Source organism: Sturnus vulgaris, chromosome 23 (genome assembly GCF_052056855.1).
Source record: "Sturnus vulgaris isolate bStuVul1 chromosome 23, bStuVul1.hap1, whole genome shotgun sequence".
Lineage (NCBI taxonomy): Eukaryota > Metazoa > Chordata > Aves > Passeriformes > Sturnidae > Sturnus > Sturnus vulgaris.
The window spans coordinates 4,754,689-4,774,285 of record NC_142265.1 but is presented as its reverse complement, the minus strand read 5'-3'; the positions used below and the strand labels follow the sequence as shown (position 1 = coordinate 4,774,285).

Sequence of the window (19,597 nt, the reverse complement as noted above, 5' to 3'; positions counted from 1 at the left end):
GTTTTGAGGGTGGGTTGGACCTTTAATTAACCCATCATTTGGTGCCTGTGGTTTTAATTACCAGCATAGAATTGCCTGTCTGAGTTGCGTTGGAGATTGGAGAGCGATGTTTGTAAATAGGAATAATTTGTGAAGTTTGTTTGTGTGCTGTGGGGTGCTTGCACAGCCTTTGAAGTGTTTTGCTTTTAGGTGGAAGGAGATGAGATGGGCACAGGGCTGGGATGCCCAGGCAGGAATGAGTGCCAATGTCAGCGTCCTGGGATGTACTGCCTGGACACTGTGCAGTTGGGGAGGCACCCCTTGTTGGAGAGAGGTTTTTTATAAGGATATTGTAGTGACAGAACAAGGGGGGATGGCTTTCAGCTGACAAAGGACAGGATTAGATGGGATATTGGGGAAGAATTGCTCCCTGTGAGAATGGGGAGGGCCTGGCACATAGTTCCCAGAGAAGCTGTGGCTGCCCCTGGATGTCTAGAAGTGTTCAAGGCCAGGTTGGACAGAGCTTGGAACAATCTGGGATAGTGGAAGCTGTCCCTGCCCATGGCATGGGGTGCAATGAGACGATCTTTCAATCCTTCCCAACACAAACTGTTCTATGATTCCCTTTCCTCACCCTAGCATCTCTTTCACACCTTTGAAAGGCTTTTTTCTGTCTTTGTGCTTGGTGTAGATGGTTGGATCCAAAGCTCTCAACTTCCTCTCCATTTACTGCCGAGTTTGTCTGGGACTAGGGAATTCAGCGAAGTGCATGTGAAGGAGGCTGCAGCCTGCCCAGAGACAGCCATGTGAAATGAAGTTGTATCACTCTCCGAGATCAAATTATCCTTCTCAGCTTTTGGGGAGAGGACTCCGGCAGCCCCATGTGAGAGCTCACTGCCTCCTCCTCAGCTCCGTTTATATCCTGGTCCCCCGGCAGACTGCAAATGCTCCCTCATCAGGGCCTGCTCTCTGTGCTAATGGCCCTCTATAAATAAGCCCCAGGAACAGCGATAGAGAACAATCATAAAAGGCAGGCGCATAAATTAAAGCCGATGTTATAATAAACTAGACAAGCCCTTCATCGAGGATTTTATGTTTCTCCTTGAGTCGGCAGCTTTGCCAGCAGAAAATGATTTCCGTACGCCCTGGCCCAGTCCTCTGTCTCTCTGCTCTGTAGGTGCACACGAGTGGGTGGCAGAAATAGCTGGCATCACCATGTCCCTTTTTTTGCATTCCGGGCTGCAGGGATTTCCTGGAACAGCTCTCAGCATGTCCTTAGAGTGGCAACAGGACCACGGATTTACTGATGTGGCTCTGGCCACTCCTTGTGGCTATAAATGAAATGCAATGGCCCTGGGTGGCTGGAATTCCCGAGATCTCAGCCCTGCACCTTCAAAGAAAGGTGGAAGTTGTTGCACTCGCCCCACTGAGCTGCTCCTGGAGGGAGATGCTGGTGCATAAAACAGCATCTCGGAATGTGTGGTACCTCTGAAAGGCTGCTCCTTCCCCTTTGCCCTGGAGCATCTCTCCAGTTGGAGAATCACACACAGCAGTGGCTGGCACGCAGGCTCTGTGCCGCGGCTCCGGAGCGCCTCGGGAGTGCTGGATACACTGTGCTGGAACTCCTGCCTCTCCTGCCGAGTTCAGAGCTGTCTCTCCAAATCACATCCTGGATGACTGAAACTTGGCAGGGCGAGCGGGAGTGGCAGGCAGAGCTGCCTGCTCACTAAGTACAACTTCCCTGTACTGGAGTCATCCGGGAGATGCAGCAAGTTCTGCTCTGGGCATGAAGTCGGTCAGGAAGGAGTCCATCTCCAGTTCTGTGACACTCTGTGATGCTATGCAGGGGTCTTTGGCAAAGTTCACATCTTGGTCACCAGCTCAGCTCGTTCCCAAGTCCTTTTTGGACACTTTAGATCCAAGCTGATGATCCTGCAAGTTGAAGTGCAAACTGCTGCTCCAGGCTCTGAATTTGCTTTCATCCTGTCCACCCAACCTTTGTGGTCTGTGCAGTGAAATCCAGAGGCAGACAGATGTGTGTTGACAGGGAGGTGTCACCCTATGCCTCTTGCAGGAGACCGTGTGGGCAAGGAGGAGAGTTCCAGACATCCATCTCCTCATTTGAGGTTCAGAACAATTTGCAGGCATATTTTCAGCTCTGATTTGGATGCCTGCTCAGCCAAACGTTCAGCTCCGTGCAAGGGGTTCCCCCTTGCTATGCTGAGTTACATCTGTCTGGGACAGCTCAGACACATCCCCTGGCTGCTCGACCAGCTTCTTCCCCTGGAAGTTTGAGGGAGCTGCAGCACATCTCGTGCTGGTATGGGAAGGTGATGGCCTGGTGGATTATGTACATGGTGGGGTAGGACAGACAGATGGAGAAGGAGAGGAGGCAGAAAAGAAGGGATGGAGAGAGAAGGTGAGCTGTAGGCTCTGCTTTCTGCTCTGTGCTCCCCTGCACGCTCTGGCCTGAGCTCCCCCTCGTGTTCAGCCACACATATTTCTCCATTGCTCTCCTGACTCTCCTCTCCCAGTTTCTGCAGGGATGTTCCATCTTTCTGGCCACGTTTGCCTTGGAGAAGCTGCAGCCCCACTGGGCAGTCCACCGGCTACCGGCTTAATTTCCCCACAACCGAGGCATCCCTCTTCTCCCCAGTGTCACTGCAGCACCTCCAGCCTTTCTGAATCTTCAGCCCAGAGCCAGATGCTCAGACAAGCTGCATCAAGAGCCACAGATCCATAGCTTTGATTGTGCAAGGAGAGACGTGTGCCACAGACATGCCCTGGAGTGTCTGGCTGGGTTCCCTCGAGGGAGAGAGGAACCGTGCTGTGGCAGCGCAGCATCAGTTCCCTCCAGAGGCTGCCAGGCACTCCCTGCCACTGCTGCCGCTCATCAGCCCCTCGCTGGTCTCGCACAGGGTCGTTTTCTGCTCCATTTCCTTCCCCAGCCTCCGGATTCCCCCTCTAAGCTCTCTGTTTTCTTCTTCATCATCCCAGCTGGGATAGAATATGACTGCAGCCACAAAGAGCTGCGATCGCAGCTGCCCTCAGGGCTTCTTTGCCCACATCACCTGTCGGATCAGGAGCCTGCGTGTCCTTGGAAAAATATGTATTTCAGGCCGCCGGGGTGCTAATTTGCAAGGCCCATTACTCAAACGAAACATTAAAATGGCCGTCCATAAAGCAGAGCCTTTATCCGTGCCTCCCCCTCGGTCTGTGCTCCCCGCGCCAGGTATAGGCTTCCTGTCAAGCCCAAGAGCCCAAAGCAAAGATTTATCGGAAGGTCCCTTGACTCCGACCTGCATTTTAATTATGTCGCCGCCAGCCTGTGCCGAGAATAAACTCGGTGGCTATTGTGTTACCCTCGCCTCTCGTCTCCGGTTGAATGCACCGGGAGCGACGCGGGTTTGTGGTGTCCCCAGTGGGGACCCTCCTGGATTCCCACGTCCTTTCCTCCCCGCTCGGCTGCACGGATCAGCAGAGTGGCTGCCTGGTGCTGAAGGACTGATCTGCACGTCAGGCTGGGAGGGAAGGATGCAGGGAATGAGTCCTGGCCATCCCTGTGCCTTGGTTTCCCTTCGCTGGGAGCTCGGTCCAGCCTTCCCCATCCCGCTGCGTGCGCAGGGAGTGCGAGAGCTGGTCCTGCCACAGCCACCTCGGTGCTGCTGGGGCAGGAGGCACCGAACAGGGCTGGGAGCAGTGCCGGAGCCCAAATTGCTTTTTGGAGAGCTCAATTTCACAGCGGGAGCGGAGCCGTGGCGCCGCGGGGAATTGAGGAGCCACGCTTGTCAAGGAGGAGATGCGCTGAACTTCAGAGCTGGCTTGTTTATTTTTCCTGTGTATTTATGAGCGGGGGTGTGTATAAATATTGCTCGCCCGTGCCAGACGGTGCTGGTGTCGTGCTTCGTGCGGGTGCAAAGCTTGACCCGGCACTTCCCGGTGGGAATGATGCATATTTATTAGCGAGGCCATGGGTGGGAACGGCTCCCTCGCTCGCTGGCGTGGCAGACACTGGCTCAGCAGAACGGGGGGTGTTATTATTATTATTAAAATAAATAAAAGCTAAAGCAGCTTGGCCATCACCGCATCTCCCGTGCTGACTTCATGAAGGAGACAGTTCCTCCTAGGGTAGGAGAGGGGTTGATGAGAGGATGCTCTTGGGAAGCTCCTGGCTGCATAGGGATTGACTCTGCAAACTCCCAGGTGCCAGAGCAATCCCTGCCTCAGTTTCCCTATTGATAGCAGTGACATATTGAAGTGACGTAAGTCTCAGCCTGGCAGGGGAGTGTGAAATGCTCCCTTCATTAATAAGCACAAAGTGCTTTGATATTTTTAGATGGAAGTGCCACGTATTGATATAATATTACTGTACCTCATTTGACTTCTTTTTCGATTGCAAGCCCCCTCTTGATCCCGTTACCTGCAGTAACAGTTATCTGGCTATATTTTATCATCTGAATATTTCAATTAAATTACTTTAAGGGGGAAAAAAAAGCAGCAGCCTAAGCTGAAGTTGGAAATGATCACTGTATCACTCCAACTTCCCTCCATTCCCAGAAGGTTAATTGAAAGGCAGCCATCTTGGTGACGTTTAGACAAATGAGGATAATTATGTGTTCTCCAGCTCTTTGAGAGGTTAATTGCTTAGATGTACGAAGACTTGAAGAACAAAGAAGGAATAAATCAGAAGCAGGACTATGATCTGATAATGTAATTTGGGATATTCACGTGCAACTCAAACAAATAAACCCCCTAATTGCATGCAGTTGTTTGGCCCCTGGGGTTACTGAGATCAGGCTCCTGGTTCTCAGGGATGCTCGGAGAAGAGGTACCAGCAGGAGAGGTCTTCATCTGGCTGGTGCCCAGGAGTGTCTGTTGTCATCTCACACTGATGACAACTTCTTTATCTGGCACTGGAGATGACTTCTTCATCTTCGTGGAGCTGTCTATCACCTGGCTCCTTAGTGCCTGAAGCATCCAACCCTCATCCCAGCAGAGCAGTGGTGGGTGGAAATCAGATGGGTCAGGGAGGCGTGGGAGCAGCGAGCAAAGGATTTCCTCTTGTGGGTTATTTTATTTTGCCTAATTGCTGGTGAAATTCCTGTAAATTGGCAATTATATTCCTGAGCTGATGGCTCACCCAGGTCGTTTACAGATCTCGTGTTTGGCAGGAGAGCTTTATGGTGTTCACTATGAAATACAGCTTCACTCTCCAGTGGCAGAATTTCCCTCTTTTTAGAGGTTATTAATTCTGTCTGCAAGGATTTTGCACCTAGATCTTGTGGCAGCACAACAGTGAACGAACCAGATTTTTTTCCCTTTTGATTCATGCTGGTGGATCAGTCTGAGAGCTGGTTTGTCCATCTGTCAGCCCCTTCATCCTCTTGGGATGAGATACAGTAGGCACTGGGAGTGACTTCCAGGTATGAGGGTGTGCTGGTTTTGCATTTAAACCAATCCACAAAAGTGTTTTTTTTTTTTCCGGGAGGAGTGTGGATGGAGTGAGCTGATTTGCCCCTCAGCTTTCCCTGCCTGCTGGCACCACAGTGAATGGCACAGTGTGGAGTCAAGACCTTGGAATGCTGGAGCTTTTATGGAAGTCTCGGGGTTGTGTGGAATATCAAGCTGTCCAGCCTGGATCAAATACTGCTTCATTTTCCACTCATGAGGTCAGGAAAACAGTGCTTTTTTTCTTCACTGAAAGCTTGAGGGTAAAACATCTTCATCCGGCATCTCTTTCCCCCTCCGTTCTGTCTCTGGGGAAGTTGGAATTGATTTCAAATGAGCAAATGCCTCCCCACCCCTAACATGTGAGGAGCCCTGAGCCTCGGCCTCTGAAACACCAGCGAGAGGTTTTTCCATCAATCTGTCTGGAATTGCAGTTTAATTCCCTGCGTTTGCTCCCGTATTGTGCATTAAGATACAGCGAGTTTATCCAGCAGTCCAGCTGTTTTGAAGATAATTACTACAGAACTCAACCTGATGTAAAATAATCCTCCCAGGCAAGCAGCCAAGAGCTTGAGACTTATCCTCCAAAGACTGAAACCTCTCCATTACCCTTAAGAGCCACAGAGATAGTGGTGGGCATCTCATGACAAATATATTTTTGGTGGTAATCAAACGGCAGGATGTGAGAAGAGGTTTGATTTCCGCCCAGCTTTTGGGGAGGTTGGTGTGGCCAGGTAGACAGACCAAGAGCGTGAGGCCCACATGTGATGGAGGCATGGATGGCTTTCCTATTTTCCTACATGCTTTTGTTTCCTCCAGGAACCCCTTTTGTGGTGACAATGCCACCCCATCCTGCACTGGGGTGGCTTCAGACCGATTTCCCCTCCTTGCAATGTAGGGATAAGTGTCTGATAGTTTTGCTCCAGCTTATTTTGCTCCAGCTCCTTCCCTCATGGGTGTGCCTTGATTTTAATGAGCCTGCCAGCAACCTTTCTTCTTTTGCAACTGTGGGATGCTGCCAGAGCCACAGCCACATCCTCCTGGGTTGAAAGTGTCCCCCTTATCCAGCTGAGATGGAGACAGTCACCAGCCCCATCAGGATGGCTGAATCAGAGCGGTCAGAGCCTCATGTTGCCACACGCTAATTATTGCCACTTAACTGCGTGTCCAGCTGTGACAGCCAAAGTTATTCTTCTCTCTCCCTGCCTGGGCAGATGAGTGAAAAAACCTGGCAAAAAAAGCAATAGCAAGGAAAAAAATCCAACCCTACAACCCCAGCACAGGCGTGGAGGACTCGAGGTTCTCAACTGCTCAGCTCTGCTAGCGATGAACTCAGTGTTTTCTTTGCTTCTTTTGATTGAAGAACACTGGAAATCAGCCGGTTGCAGGTGCTGCATTGTGTGAGATTAGCGCTGATTTAGGCAGGGTACAGGCTCTGATTGAGCAGGGGGCTCTGCAGACGCCGGCAGAGAGCAGGGGAATCTCCAGGATGTGTCCCTTAATCAGCACCTTGAAGGGTGCTGATAGCATTTGGTGGTGTCTCTCGTTGGGTTTTCCCCTGCCAGGATGTAGGGCAGGGCTTGATGTAGGGACAGGGGAATTTGGCTTTCCTGGTGAGAAAACAGCTGTCTGCCCACGTTTGCTAGGACAGGTGCCTTGATGGTAAATGCTATTTGGAGAGGAGCTGGGAAGATGTCCCAGCCTTCTTTTAACCACAGGATGGCCAAGTGACCATGGAGAAGTTTGAAATCTGTTCCTCTGTTACGGAGAAAGTGCAATCATTCAGGTGCATTTTGGGCAGGGAAAGATGCTTCTCTGTACTTCTTTCAGTTTCTGTGGTTTTCCTGGCCTGGCTGCCCCTGCTTGGTGCCTTCATTTTCATCTCTGTCTTTGGGAGATGAGGTGTGGCCGCCAGCATCGACTGACTCTGATGGAAGCATTTATGTGCCACCTGCTCTATAAACATTCCCATTGATTTGCTCTATCCAAAGGCCTTCTGCTTTATTTCTTTTGCTGCCACCTCATATTTCCTTATGAAGATTTCCCCTGAGCTAATAACAGCTGTCAGCTGTTGGGGCTTAGGCTAATGCCTTCTGACCTTCCCTTATCACATGGAGGGGAGAATCCATGTGATGTGGCACGTGGACATGGATATTGATGCATTGTTGTGTCAGAAACAAGGGAAAGTCCAGTGGGAGCTGGGAGAAATGTACCTGAGCACCTGGCCTCATCCAGCCCTCCTCCTTGCTAATGATGTTGTCAGGGTGAGCTGTGTCCCCAGAAGCTGGAAGCAAAAGCAATGAGGAGTGAAAGAAGGGCTTTACAAACTGCAGGGAAAGCCTGGCTCACTTTAACAAAGCTGACTGTTTCTGGATTTGCTTGATGCGGAGCATTAATTCAGAAAATCCCGTGGATGGCTTTGGGGAGAAGAAGTGATCTGTCAGTGGGGGCACAGTGCAGCAGCTCTCCTCACTGGGCATCCCTCCTCTCTTCAAACTATGGTTGCTTTATAAGCCACCTGCAGCACAGCTCTGCCTGTATCAGCTTTAGCATCACTCTGTGCCACCTGCAGTGGTACCCAGGTCCACCCCTGACTCCATGGGGCTCGGACCTCCTCCCTCCCAGAATTAATATCAGCTCAAGCTTGGCAGCGACCCAGCACCAGGCTCAGTCTTTGCATGCCCTGGGTTGCCACAGAGGCCACCCAGAGCCTTGCAAATGCTGGGTGCAGAGCAGCGAGTGTCTTGTGTGACACGGACCCCTCAGGGGCTGCGTAGTGAACATTGTCTTGACTTCTGATGCCTGGCGCAGACGGCTCCCGCCCTCCTCATCATCTTGTTATCATTCTAATGTCTGGGAGCTGCAGTCATGGACCAAAACACCATTAAACTATCTGAAATGGAGCAACTCGACAGCCTCTGCCCTCACAGCCTTATTATCTTTGCAGATGGATATTTTATATTTAGCAGTCGCTAATGTATCAATTTGGGCTTTGATTTTTCATGGGGAGCAGCTTCTATTCTGGTGCCTGCTGGTGGGCAAACTGCCACTGCAGGGAAACCACGAGGGACAAACCCTCCCTTGGAAAGCCCCGAGCCCCTGGAGAGAGCAGAAGGGTCCCATAGCCCTTGGAGGACTTCGAGTAGGGGGTTGTTGACAAAGAACAGGTTTTCCAGTGGCCTGGAGTGTGTTTGAACAGCACTGGGAGCGCTTGGGGAATCCGAGTGGTAGCAGTGGGGCCAGGCAATTAATTAAACTTGCAGAGTGAGAGCCAGTTGTGTGTGGATTTGTGGGAGGCAGTGGCTGAGTGGTGTACAGTGGGGAAGGAGGAATATTACAGAGAAAATGAGAACGGTTTGGGCTGGCCAAGCTCTTGTACATCCCATGCTCCTTGTTTTCTCACGGGGGGTATGGGTGTGATGATGGATTGGGACTTGCTGAGTGATTGTTGAAGGCTGGATGGGAAGTGGTAGTGCTGGGTGAAGCCATGTGGTGCATCCCGTGTGCCCTCTGTCCTCGGGGTGCTGGGGTGATGTGGGGATGGCATAGGGCTGTGCACTCCACATCCAGCCATGGATGAATGAGGGAGAGAGAGGAGAAGGGACACTGTGTGTGCCTCACACTCCAGAGACAAAGTGCCAGTGGGCAGGACCATGATGAAAGACAAAGTGCCTCGTGCCCTTCACCCCAGAATTTACAGCATGGAAGGCAGTGAAGGAAGCTCAGGAGGCGCAGTCCTGCCCTCAGGAGCTGCCGTGTCAGACCTGCAGTCACATGGCACAGATGCCATTGTCCCTGCAGATAATGTGGCTGAGTTGCATTGTTGGGTGAGGATTAGAGGAGCCGCTGTGTTTTGATGGCCTGCTTCTCATTTGCATCTTGAACGAAGTGGGAGCACAGCCAGGTTCTGTTCTTTTGTGTTTACTTCTGAGGAAATGTGTTTATTTCCGATGATTACAAATAAATCTCCTCTGCCTTTGCTCCAGCCGCCCAGGATAAAAAACATCCGGTGCCCCTTAACTGTGTAACTGGGTTGAATATTGGAAGTGCAGGAGAAATCCCATTAGGGGTCTCTGGCAAATGTAATTAACAATTTCTTCTCAAAGACAAGGGTGTTTGTTCTGCCCCTGTGACAGATATTTTTGGTTGGCGGCTTCCCTAGGTGAAGCATCACCTGGTTGCTGTCGAGGGGCTTCACTCCCGATCTGGATGAGCTATTTTAGCCGCTGAAAACTGGGTCAGCTGGCAAGTTTGCAACTGGTTTTGGCATCTCCATTTGTCATCCTGACGAGACACGTTACCTACAGGAGAGAGAAGCAGTTTGGGGTTGAAGGGCCATAGAGGAGTTTAAAAGTAGAGCATTGTTGGTTTGAACAAGGAAACAGGAGAGATTTGAATCCTAAAATCATCAAATATCTTTGGCTGGAAGAGACACACAAGGATCATCAAATCCGTGTCCTGGCTCTTCACTAGACAACCCCAAAAATCCCATCATGTGCCCAAACAGGTTTGGACAACAAATTTGGGTTGATCCATCCCCCTACCTTTTGGCACAGACAGGTGGTCTTGGCTTTTCAGGTACGGACATGTCCCCTGGATTTCTTAGGATGTGCGTCAACGTTTTGGGACTCCATGCATGCATCCCATTCCTCAGAATATTTGGCATCCATGGAGAAAGTTTTTCCTGTATGCTTCCAACTCTGTGTGCTGTTTATCCCTCCAAATTAATGGCAGAAAACTTGTGCTGACTCTGAACACAGTATTTCCCTCACCATGGTGGAGGTGTTGAGGGCAGCCCCAGGCTTCTCCCTCATGCTCAGCTGAGTCAGCAGTGCAGGAAAGGTCTGTGACGTGGCCAGAGAAGGCAGGGGATGAAGGTGGAGGGTGTTACGGCTCAACCCACATGTAAAAGAGGCACTGTCAGTGTCATTGATGGGGCTGGGAAGGAGCCTGCTGTGGGAGCCATGTGGGGTCTCTCCTAATAGGTGCAGGAGGAGGGGGACAGGCACTGTGTGCCACCGAACACAAAGAGCATGTCAGTGGAGCTATCTGTATTGTTGACAGTAAGTGAAATAATTCCACGGCAAACTTCAAAATTAGCATTTAAGAATGAGGAATGGGGGCAATTAGAGGGGAAGCAGCACAGTGCCAGTGCCCCCAGCTCCCACCCTCATGCATCTTCTCACGCTGCTGCGTTCAGGTTCATCGCCCTCGTCTCTGGTGGAGCTCTGGGATCCCTACAGCAGCTCTCATCCTCCCGCAGAGTCACGGGATCAGTATGGGTCTCAGGAAATGAAGCTTTAGAGAGCCCACATGTATCATTGTGAACACTGTGGGGGCCAGAGCTCCTGCAAAGCCCGGCACCAACGCTCCCCAGCCACACTGGAGGAGAGCAGCAGTGGTTGGAGGCAGCTGAAGGGTTACAGATGGTGAAAAGTCTCTGCTCAAAGGCAGGGAGGGTGTAAGTGGGATTCAGAGACAGAGGAGTGGATGGGACAGGTCACGTTGCACAAAGCAGGGATGTGGGGGAGCTGGGATGCAGCGTATGCTGGGGGCTGATGATACAATTCCTGAGATATTCCCCCTGCCTTGCTGATGGGCTTTCTGCAGGTGAACTGCAGAGCCAGGATAAGTTTATTTCCCTCCCATGTGACAGACGCTTTATTGTCTTTTGTCCCTTCTGGACTGGTAAGGCAGTTTCTGGAGATGGATACAGTGCCTTCAGGAAACTGTTAATGGGGGTTTGTCTTTGGTTTTAATTAGATCCCTTCAAGGGAAAACCTCCTGGCCTGCTTTATTATCCAGCTTTGTCAGAGCTTGTCTGCTTTATCTAAACACTTTGCAGAAGTCTCTTTACCTGTTTGCTTACTGGAGACATTATCATAATCCTGGTCAATTGGAAATGGGGAACAAAGACGGCTCAGCAGACAACTGAGTGCCATCAGCTTAGCAGCTAATGGAGATCACTTTCCCAGACAGGTAAAGAAGCTGATGAGGTGTTTCTAGCGCCAGGGTATCCGTCGGTATTCTCTTTGTAGTGCCAATTGCCTGGGCATGAAAACTGGCGGTGGGAAGGTGGGGTCAGCTGAGAAGGTGCCTCCAGGAGTGCCGTGTGCTCTGTACCAGCTGATGGATGGGGCTTTTCTGCTGGTGGTGGTTCTGACACATTCCCAGATGGCGCAGGAGGGCTGTTTTTTTTAAGGAGGCTGGTTTGTCTGGTTGTCTGTAGCTGCAGGGGACAGTCTGGACTCCTGTGGAGAGGAGCATGATGCTGCACAAAGCCGAAGGGACTTGGTCCTAAATTAGCTATTGAGTGGCAGTGACTCAGGAGTGGGCTGGAGGGATGGGAAGGAGGAGCCTCCGCCTCCTTGCTCTTGGCACGGGTTTGTTACAGAGGTCTCCAAGTTGCTGCTGCCTGCTCGTTCCAAGTGGTTTTGAGGGCAGTACCAGTCGCCAGCACCACAGACAAAGGAGGGTGATGCTGTCTTTGCCCTGGGTGCTTGTGCAAGTGCAACTTTTGAGATGTAAATGTGAGCTGTAAATGCAGAATGAGCCACCCCACTTCTCAGGTGTCCTGGCCTGGTCCCAGATCTCCTCGGGAAGCACATCCCATATTCACCAGCCAAAGCTGGGCAGCAGCAGTCGAACGCACTCAGTGCCAGCAGGAGCGTCTCATCCCTGTCACTTCAAACCCGAGTCCTTGTGCTTCACCCCTAATGAGGGGACCCGAGAGTACCTCGCAGGGCTGTAGTCTGGATATTTATATGAGCGCAGACATGCAAGTTGTCTGTTTTACATATTGCTGCCCTGATTTTTCAGTGCACGCAATGAATAATTTACAGAAGCCGTGTGTAAGTATCTCTTTATTATTCATTATAATGAAGTGAGACAGCAGTAATAGTCCACTAGACTGGAATCCCCCAGGGCCGAACTTAACTCGGCTGTGCTTAGCTCTCCCCCAGTTAATTTGAAGGAAGAGAGGGCTCGGCTTCCCGACAAGGACAATGCCTTCTGCCATGGTCTGGCAGAGCCGAGCTGGTGCCAGGGCATGTCTGACACCAGGCAGGCTCCCCTCGTGCCGGCGGTGCCGTGGCTGGCGTGGAGGGCCATCCGTCTTTCCGGGCATCCCTACGTGATGTGGCTGGCAGAGACGTACAGCTCCTGCAAGGGGAAAATTACTTGTTTGCAGCAGAATATATGGCTCGTTCCTCTGAACCGAGCACCCCGAGGGGACCCTCAAACATGCCAAGTATCGCCCCTTCCCTGCGCCCGATTAATAATCTCGATCGAGGTGACGCTCTGCAATCTCAGCAAGGGAGGTATATAACACCCCTGGAGCCTGGGCAGGAGAGGCACTGCAGTGGGGACGAGGACAGGAACAGCCTCCCAGCCCCTCTCTGAATTTACAGGCATGTGGAGAGGGACTCGCACGAGTTTCTTGATTGACTGTAGGTGCCTTTTCCTATGATCTTGGCTGCACAAAGCTGCAGCAGCTCTGTCACTGCAGCACTAGCTCACGTCTAGCTTGATTTTCCCGTTGTTTATTTTTTATGCCAAGAGAAGGCTTCCCTAGCCTGGTCCTCAGGTGGCCAAGGTGAAGCTCCCAGGAGATGCTGGGCTCTTAATTTAACCAAACGCTCAGAGCTTTTGCTGCAGATACCATGGTGGCAGCAGAGGTGGCCAGAAGTAAATAGATGGAGAAGAATCTATCGAAGAGCACGAAAAAGCCATGTTTTCCAGGAACATTTGAATTCCCTTCCCCCCCATCCCATTCTTTGCCAAGTGTAACTCAGCGCTGTGGACCAGAGCTGCCGAGCTCCTGCACGTCTCTGAGCGGGGAGGGTGGGAGCCAGGCAGGAAATAAATAATGGAAACGACCGTGTTGTGTTTTCAAGGCACTTGTAGGATTTACAGCTGCTTATCCAAATGTCCCCTTCCCTTCCCTGTGTGCTGGCTTGGCTGTCTCCGGCTGTTTCTCTTCTTCTTCTCTCTCTGTGCATGTGCTGTGGCCCCTGTCCCCAGCAGTGGGGGTGTTTATCACCCTGGGGATGGCTCGAGGGCCATGCCGACAAGCTGAACTGTCAGCACATTTTACAGCTTCATCTGGAATTCTCAGTGCACAGCGAAGGCAAGGGGGGCTGTGGATGTGTGAGAGAAGGGGGATAGAGATGGTTTGCCTGGCTTGCAGAGGTCAAACAATGGGAGTTTTGTCTGTGGTTCCCTAGTTGTGTGTAAAAGAAAAAGGGAGGTTTTATTTCTGGCGAAGCCACAGTTCATGTGAAATCTCACATGATGGGGGGATGTGGAAATAGGGAGCACAGCCACAGCATGAGGAGCTGAGGAGCCACACTCCCATCCTGCTCCCATCCCTTTTTGGGACCCGGGATGTTCTGTGTGTGTCCTGTTCCAGGTGTGTGACCCTCTGTGTGTCCCCTGCAGGTGTACTGTGGATGACCGGGTCACGCGGGTAGCGTGGCTGAACCGCAGCACCATCCTGTATGCCGGCAATGACAAGTGGTCTATAGACAACCGTGTGGTCATCCTGTCCAACACCAAGACCCAGTACAGCATCAAGATACACAACGTGGACATTTATGATGAGGGCCCTTACACCTGCTCTGTACAGACAGACAATCACCCCAAGACTTCACGTGTCCATCTCATCGTGCAAGGTAGGTCTGAATGTGCTTCATGCTGTTGCTGGATGGTTTGATCTGGAAGGCTGCCTGGACTTGGGAAGGGTTTGGAGGCCCTCTTGGTAGTGGAGTTGGAACTGGCATTAATTGCTTCAGAGATTGCATGGCATGGGAATGGTGGTGTGGACACTGTGCCAGGGAGGAGATGAACTTGCATTGTCTCAGCTTGCTGTGTTGTACAGTCGTGACATGGGGCAGAGGACACCTGAGAACTGGCAGTGGGGCTGCTGAGCTCTTCTATATTCCCCCTTTGCCTATCCCCTGCTGTGAATTTGACCTGTCTCCAGTGCTTGGAACCATGTTGCTCAGCTTGCTCCAAGAGGGATTCATTAGTAAGGTGCCCAAGCACACATTCAAAGATGCTTCAGGAGAGCCAAAAGCAATGTGCTGCCAGGCACAGAGGAGCAGATCCCAACAGCACAAGGCTCCATGGCTTTGGGAGAGAGGTTGAAGTCACTATGGGGCCATGAAGGACTCCTGGCACAGGGCTTCATATGCAATTGTATTAATATGGCAGATACTGTTGGGCTGCAAAGCAGTGTCCTGAGGTTGTTCTGATGGGGGGGATCCAGGTGCTGACAGATCAGAGGGGCCAGTAACACTCCAATGGATGCTGCCTCTAGATTCTTGTGGCTTTGCACCAGCTACTGGCTTTTGTCCGGTCTCTAGATTAATTTTTCAGAGTTAGTGTTAGTTCAGGTTAGATAAAGATAATGAAAGTTTCCTAATCCTCTTAAAGAAGATTTATTTGGCTGAGTAGAAAGCTCTCGGAATACAATAAAGCGTGTATAAAACCAGGACCTAATCTTTCCTTTAATTTCAAACAGCTGATGGGTATTGATTTTGCAATGAGCAAATCTGAAAACTTTCTCAACCTCGATGCGTCTCTGAGAAGCCCCCAACAGTGTTATGTATGTATTTATGTACCCTTCTCATTGGCTAGAGGCAGGGGTTGATTGTGGTCACCTATCCAACAGGTTTTCCTGCCTGGTGGTTGTGGGAGAGTGTTGGGAAGCCCTGGATTGTGTGCACCAGGCTGTGGTGAAGAAGGGGAGTGCTCACCTCGGGAGGAGGGGAGTAGAAATCCACTGGAAGCATCTCTCCATCCTCTTGTTCAGAGCTGTCCCTCTCCTCCTTTTTGAGTTGTGTGCGAGCTGTCCATCTGTGAGGTTTAATCTGTTTATCCTGTCTGCTCTCTAATCGTGCTAATCCATCCAGTCAACACCGCTGAAGTATCTGAGTGCTCTGCACCTCATGAAATCAGGTGAACTGGCTGTGATGCTCAGCACCCGCTGCCTTCACCCCTTTTTCAGGGTGATGCAGGCACTTGCCAGGCCTGGGCAGTGAAGGTGAGACCCAGAGCGATGGTCTTGTGGTGAGGCATTCCTAACCGTGCTGGGGGAAGTTTTTTTTCCTGGTGTGAGCAAGTCTTGCTGAATTGCTCCCAAGCAGCGATGACTGTGGTTCTCAGCAGTGTCACTTCTGCACTGCTGGAGGGATGCACGAGAGGAACTGGGGGTGCAGGCACAGGTCAAGTGGTCCATGCTGAGCAGCGTCTGTACTTCCCTTTCAACATGTTAAGCTCAAACCACACGGTTTGCCCAGCTGAGAAAATCCATCTGTAGGTGCCTTTGATGGTGGTGAGAGAGAGGCAAATCCTCCTGTGCTCTATTCCCAGTCTGAGGAAGAGACATTTGTATGGAGATGCCATAGCAGCCATCCAGTATCTGAAGGAGCCTACAAGGAAGTCGAGAGAGACTCTTCATCAGGAATTGTAGTTAAGAGGAATAATGGGTTCAGACTGAAAGAAGAAATTCCCTCCTGTGAGGGTGGTGAGGCCCTGGCACAGGTTTCCCAGAGAAGCTGTGGCTGCCCCATCCCTGGAAGTGTCCAAGGTCAGGCTGGGCAGGGTTTGGGGTAACCTGGTCTAGTGAAAGGTGTCCCTGCCCATGGCAGGGGGGTGGAATGAAATGATCTTTAAGGTCACTTCTAACCCAAGCCATTGTATCATACAGCTCCACTGCAGTTCCTTGGTGGCTAAATTGTGCTTTCTGTGAGGGTGGACAACACACAGTCCTTTGCTCAGCACTGAGAGGAAAGGAGTGATTTTCCAAAGATGGATTTGGTCCTGGCTGTTACTGCAAGCAGAGCACACACTTTACAGGGATGGGAGCAAAGCCCTGTTTCTGGCCTCAAAATTGAGGTTTAAGTCTGTCCTCTGTTTGTTGCCCTCACTGTGCCAGCAGGACGGCAAACAAAGAGTAATGACCAGTTAGCAACTATATTCAGGTCAATTAATTTCTATTTGTATTTTGCAAAACTATAAGTTGGCCGGAGAGAGTATTGATTCTTTGTGCCCATGTTGAATTGGGTTTTAATTGTGCTACTGAGGGGCCCAGCCTTCCCTCCCAGCAACCCAGCGATAAATCTGCCAGGGAATCGCCGTCAACAGTAAATGTGTCTCTTAGTAGCACTATTAATATGTCTCTTGCATTGGTTCATTGCAACAGCCGTTAACAGGGTTTATAAGAGCGTAGATGGCAGGAAGCCAGAGCGGTTTTTTTTGCCTCCCTTTTCCTCTTTTTGTCAGGAGCTGCCTCGTGATGAAGGGATGGATGCTTTCAGAGACATACGTGGTGCTCACGGCATGCTGGTGTGTTTGGGGAGAGTTTGGGATGCAGAGAGAAGAGGCATTTGCTCATATAAGTAGAAAATGAGCCACCCCGTCCTCCTCTTGTTGTAAAGGCTGGAGTGGAGCTGAAGTGGGGTGGACCTTGGTGAGCCCTCCTGCCTTTGGGGTGAGCACTCCAAAGGCCACCTCTCAAAAAGGGGAAGGGAGAGAGCTCCTGGGAGGTGCAGGCTTGCAAGGAGGAGCCGGAAGACCTTAAAGGAATCATGCTGCAGGATGGTTTTTGGTGGGAGGAGTGTGATATTCCATAGGCAGGACACAGCCCTGCCTTCTTGGCTTGGGCTGCTTCAGGGTGTACTTCAGTCCAAAATGTGGAGCTCAAAGTCATGTTTTGGTGGAGGCTGTGAGCTTGGGATCCCTTCTGGTGGAGATTTTGGTGGTGAACGTTGGTACTGGCCATCCCTATCTAACAGTGGTCATTGGTATTTCTCAGATGTCCTCAGAGACACCTTTCCTGTACTGCCTTAACCTTACTCACCATACTGAAGCCTCTCCCAGCTGCTGGCATTGTTTCTCTTGTTTCTGGTTGTCACAATTCATTTTCCATCTTGGTGTTTGCTGCTTTCCTCGCCCTGGGAACCAGGACAGGTTTTGAAGGGCCATGGCCTTCATTTACAGGGTGTGGTTGTGTGGTGTGTTACCCAAATGCACCTAGGGATGCTCTCCTGGAGCTGGTCCTGTGCCTCACTTGCCACCTCTCAAAGCAGCACCAGTGCAGATGTAGCTCCTCTGTGAGTGTTTCAAAACCAAACTGAAGCTTTTATTTTTCTCTTGGGGTAACAACTGGCTCCTTAAGGCTCTCAGAGGGCCACCTCCCCCTCCCCCCCCACCAAGCCCCCCCCTCCATCAAGATATTTTTCTCCAAAGAGAAAAGACTGGGTGGAAAATTGCAGCCAGACCCCTGTGTCAGCATTCCTTCCTCCCTGAAGAAGCAGAGGATGGGCAAGACAGTGCAAATGGCCAAATGAAGGTGATGCAGGGGCAATGTGGCAGTGAATTCAAAGACAAAGCAGCTCAGAGAAAATCTGGAAGGAATAGCAAAGCTTGAAGAAGGAAGCAACTAAAAGGGGGGGAAAAAAAGCCAAAAAACAAAGGATGAGAAGAAAAGCCCAGAGACCCTAGAACAAAGGAAAAAGAGAAGGAAACGTACATACACAGAAAAACACCAGAGCATCAAAAGGGCAGGAGGCAGCAAAGGGGAGAAATGAAAGAGTAATGAAGGAGTGAGGGCAGGGAGAGGGGGAAGGTCTGGAAGGAGAAGAGTCAGACTGGCAGGCAGAAAACAGCACGCACTGCCAAGATGGGAACAGCACTGTCCCTAAAGTGCCTGCCATGACGTGCTAACCCAAAATCCAGATGGGAGAACAGGAAAGGGACCAGGATGGGGCTCATCCTTGGGCTCCCAGTCTAAAGCTGCCTGAAACTGGTGAAAAGGAGCCACCAGGATGTGCCACAGGGACCAGTAGCAACAGATGATTAATTACTGCAAAAAAACAAAACTGGGGAAGAGGAGGGAGAACTGGTGAAGTTGTTTCCCCATTATATTTCCGAACAGAAAGAACGTTTTAGCTCGCGCACAAATAGCTCCCTGGGAAGCACTCTCACTTCCTAATTGTTCATAAATTTACTGACAGGTGGTTACACAGTAGGTATAACACTGTGAGTTTCGGTTTTATTGCTTTCCCTGTCTCAACATGAAAACTTGGAGAAAAAGGATGCACTGCGAGCAGTCGGGCGACTCCGCCTGGCAAAGGGTGCTCAGTGCCTGTATTTCATTTTTGCCGTGTTCCTTCCTGTAAAAGGATCCCACAGAGAGTGTTTTACTCGGGGAAGGTTGTGTAAAGAGGGTGTTGAAGACCTCAAGCAAAGGGAAAAGGAAGATATTACCAAAATGGAGTGCCTGTAGAAAAAGTGAGGCCATGACACGCAGCTCGCTTAGCAGGGAAATTTGAACAACGAAAATCATTTTGTTGACCAAACTGGAGCTTTTACAAGTGCTTAATCCATTATCTCAATGAAATCAGCTCAGATGAGCATCTCAGACTGGGCTGTCACTAGAACAGTTCGATCAGAGACGATCATCATCTGCCGAGAAGCAACATGTTGTTAAAATTCTCAATGTCAAGTTCTGCCCCAGTCACTTCCCCCATGGGAGCATTGAGGTGCATTTGCTCAGGGTTATTCTGTGTGTCAGGTTTCCTGTACCCCGAAAGCAACGAGTTGGAGAGAGGGAAAACATCAATTTCCATCTGCCAGCCAGGAGCTGGCTCTCAGGTGCCACACTTAAGGGCCTCAGCCCCAAAGAGGAGCTGTTCTAGGGAAGGTCTCATATTGCTGGTGCCTTCAGCAGATACAAGGGACTGGAGGAGGCTCCTGCTGTGCTTCTCATCAGTGAAGGAGATGGAAAGCACAGGCAAAATGTGAGCTTTCAGCATATTTGCCTCCTTTGTGCTGACTTTCTGTACGCTAATGAGACCTTGCACAGTGACACCTCTGACAGCCCCATCCTGCCTGTGCCGGGGAGGCTTGTGCAGAGCTGGAGATGCCTGGGGCTATAGGCAGCTGGGTGCTGGGAAGGGAGGCAGTGTCATCTCCTGCAGGCATCCGACCCCTGCTAGGGTGACAGTCCCTCTTCCTGCTGGTGACAGCATCACCTGTCACAGGGCACAGCTGGACACTGCAGCTGGAGAGGTGAGGCAGCTGCATGAACGCCGCATCTCCCAAAATAGGAGGTGTGTGAGAGGGAATGGAAAGTGAGGTGCCAGGGCAGAAGGTGTGACAGTGT

The 19,597-nt window shown here is 50.9% G+C and overlaps 1 protein-coding gene across 4 annotated transcripts in view; it reads left to right on the top strand.

Annotated features, from left to right (window-relative positions):
- Positions 1 to 19,597, top strand: part of LOC106857483 (opioid-binding protein/cell adhesion molecule homolog) — a 291,834-nt gene that overhangs the window by 254,482 nt on the left and 17,755 nt on the right. For all 4 annotated transcript variants that reach the window (XM_014883595.2, XM_088178005.1, XM_014883594.2 and 1 more), the window contains one exon: positions 13,867 to 14,099. In XM_014883595.2, coding sequence (XP_014739081.1) covers positions 13,867 to 14,099 — 233 coding nt within the window. The remainder of the gene's footprint in view (positions 1 to 13,866; positions 14,100 to 19,597) is intronic.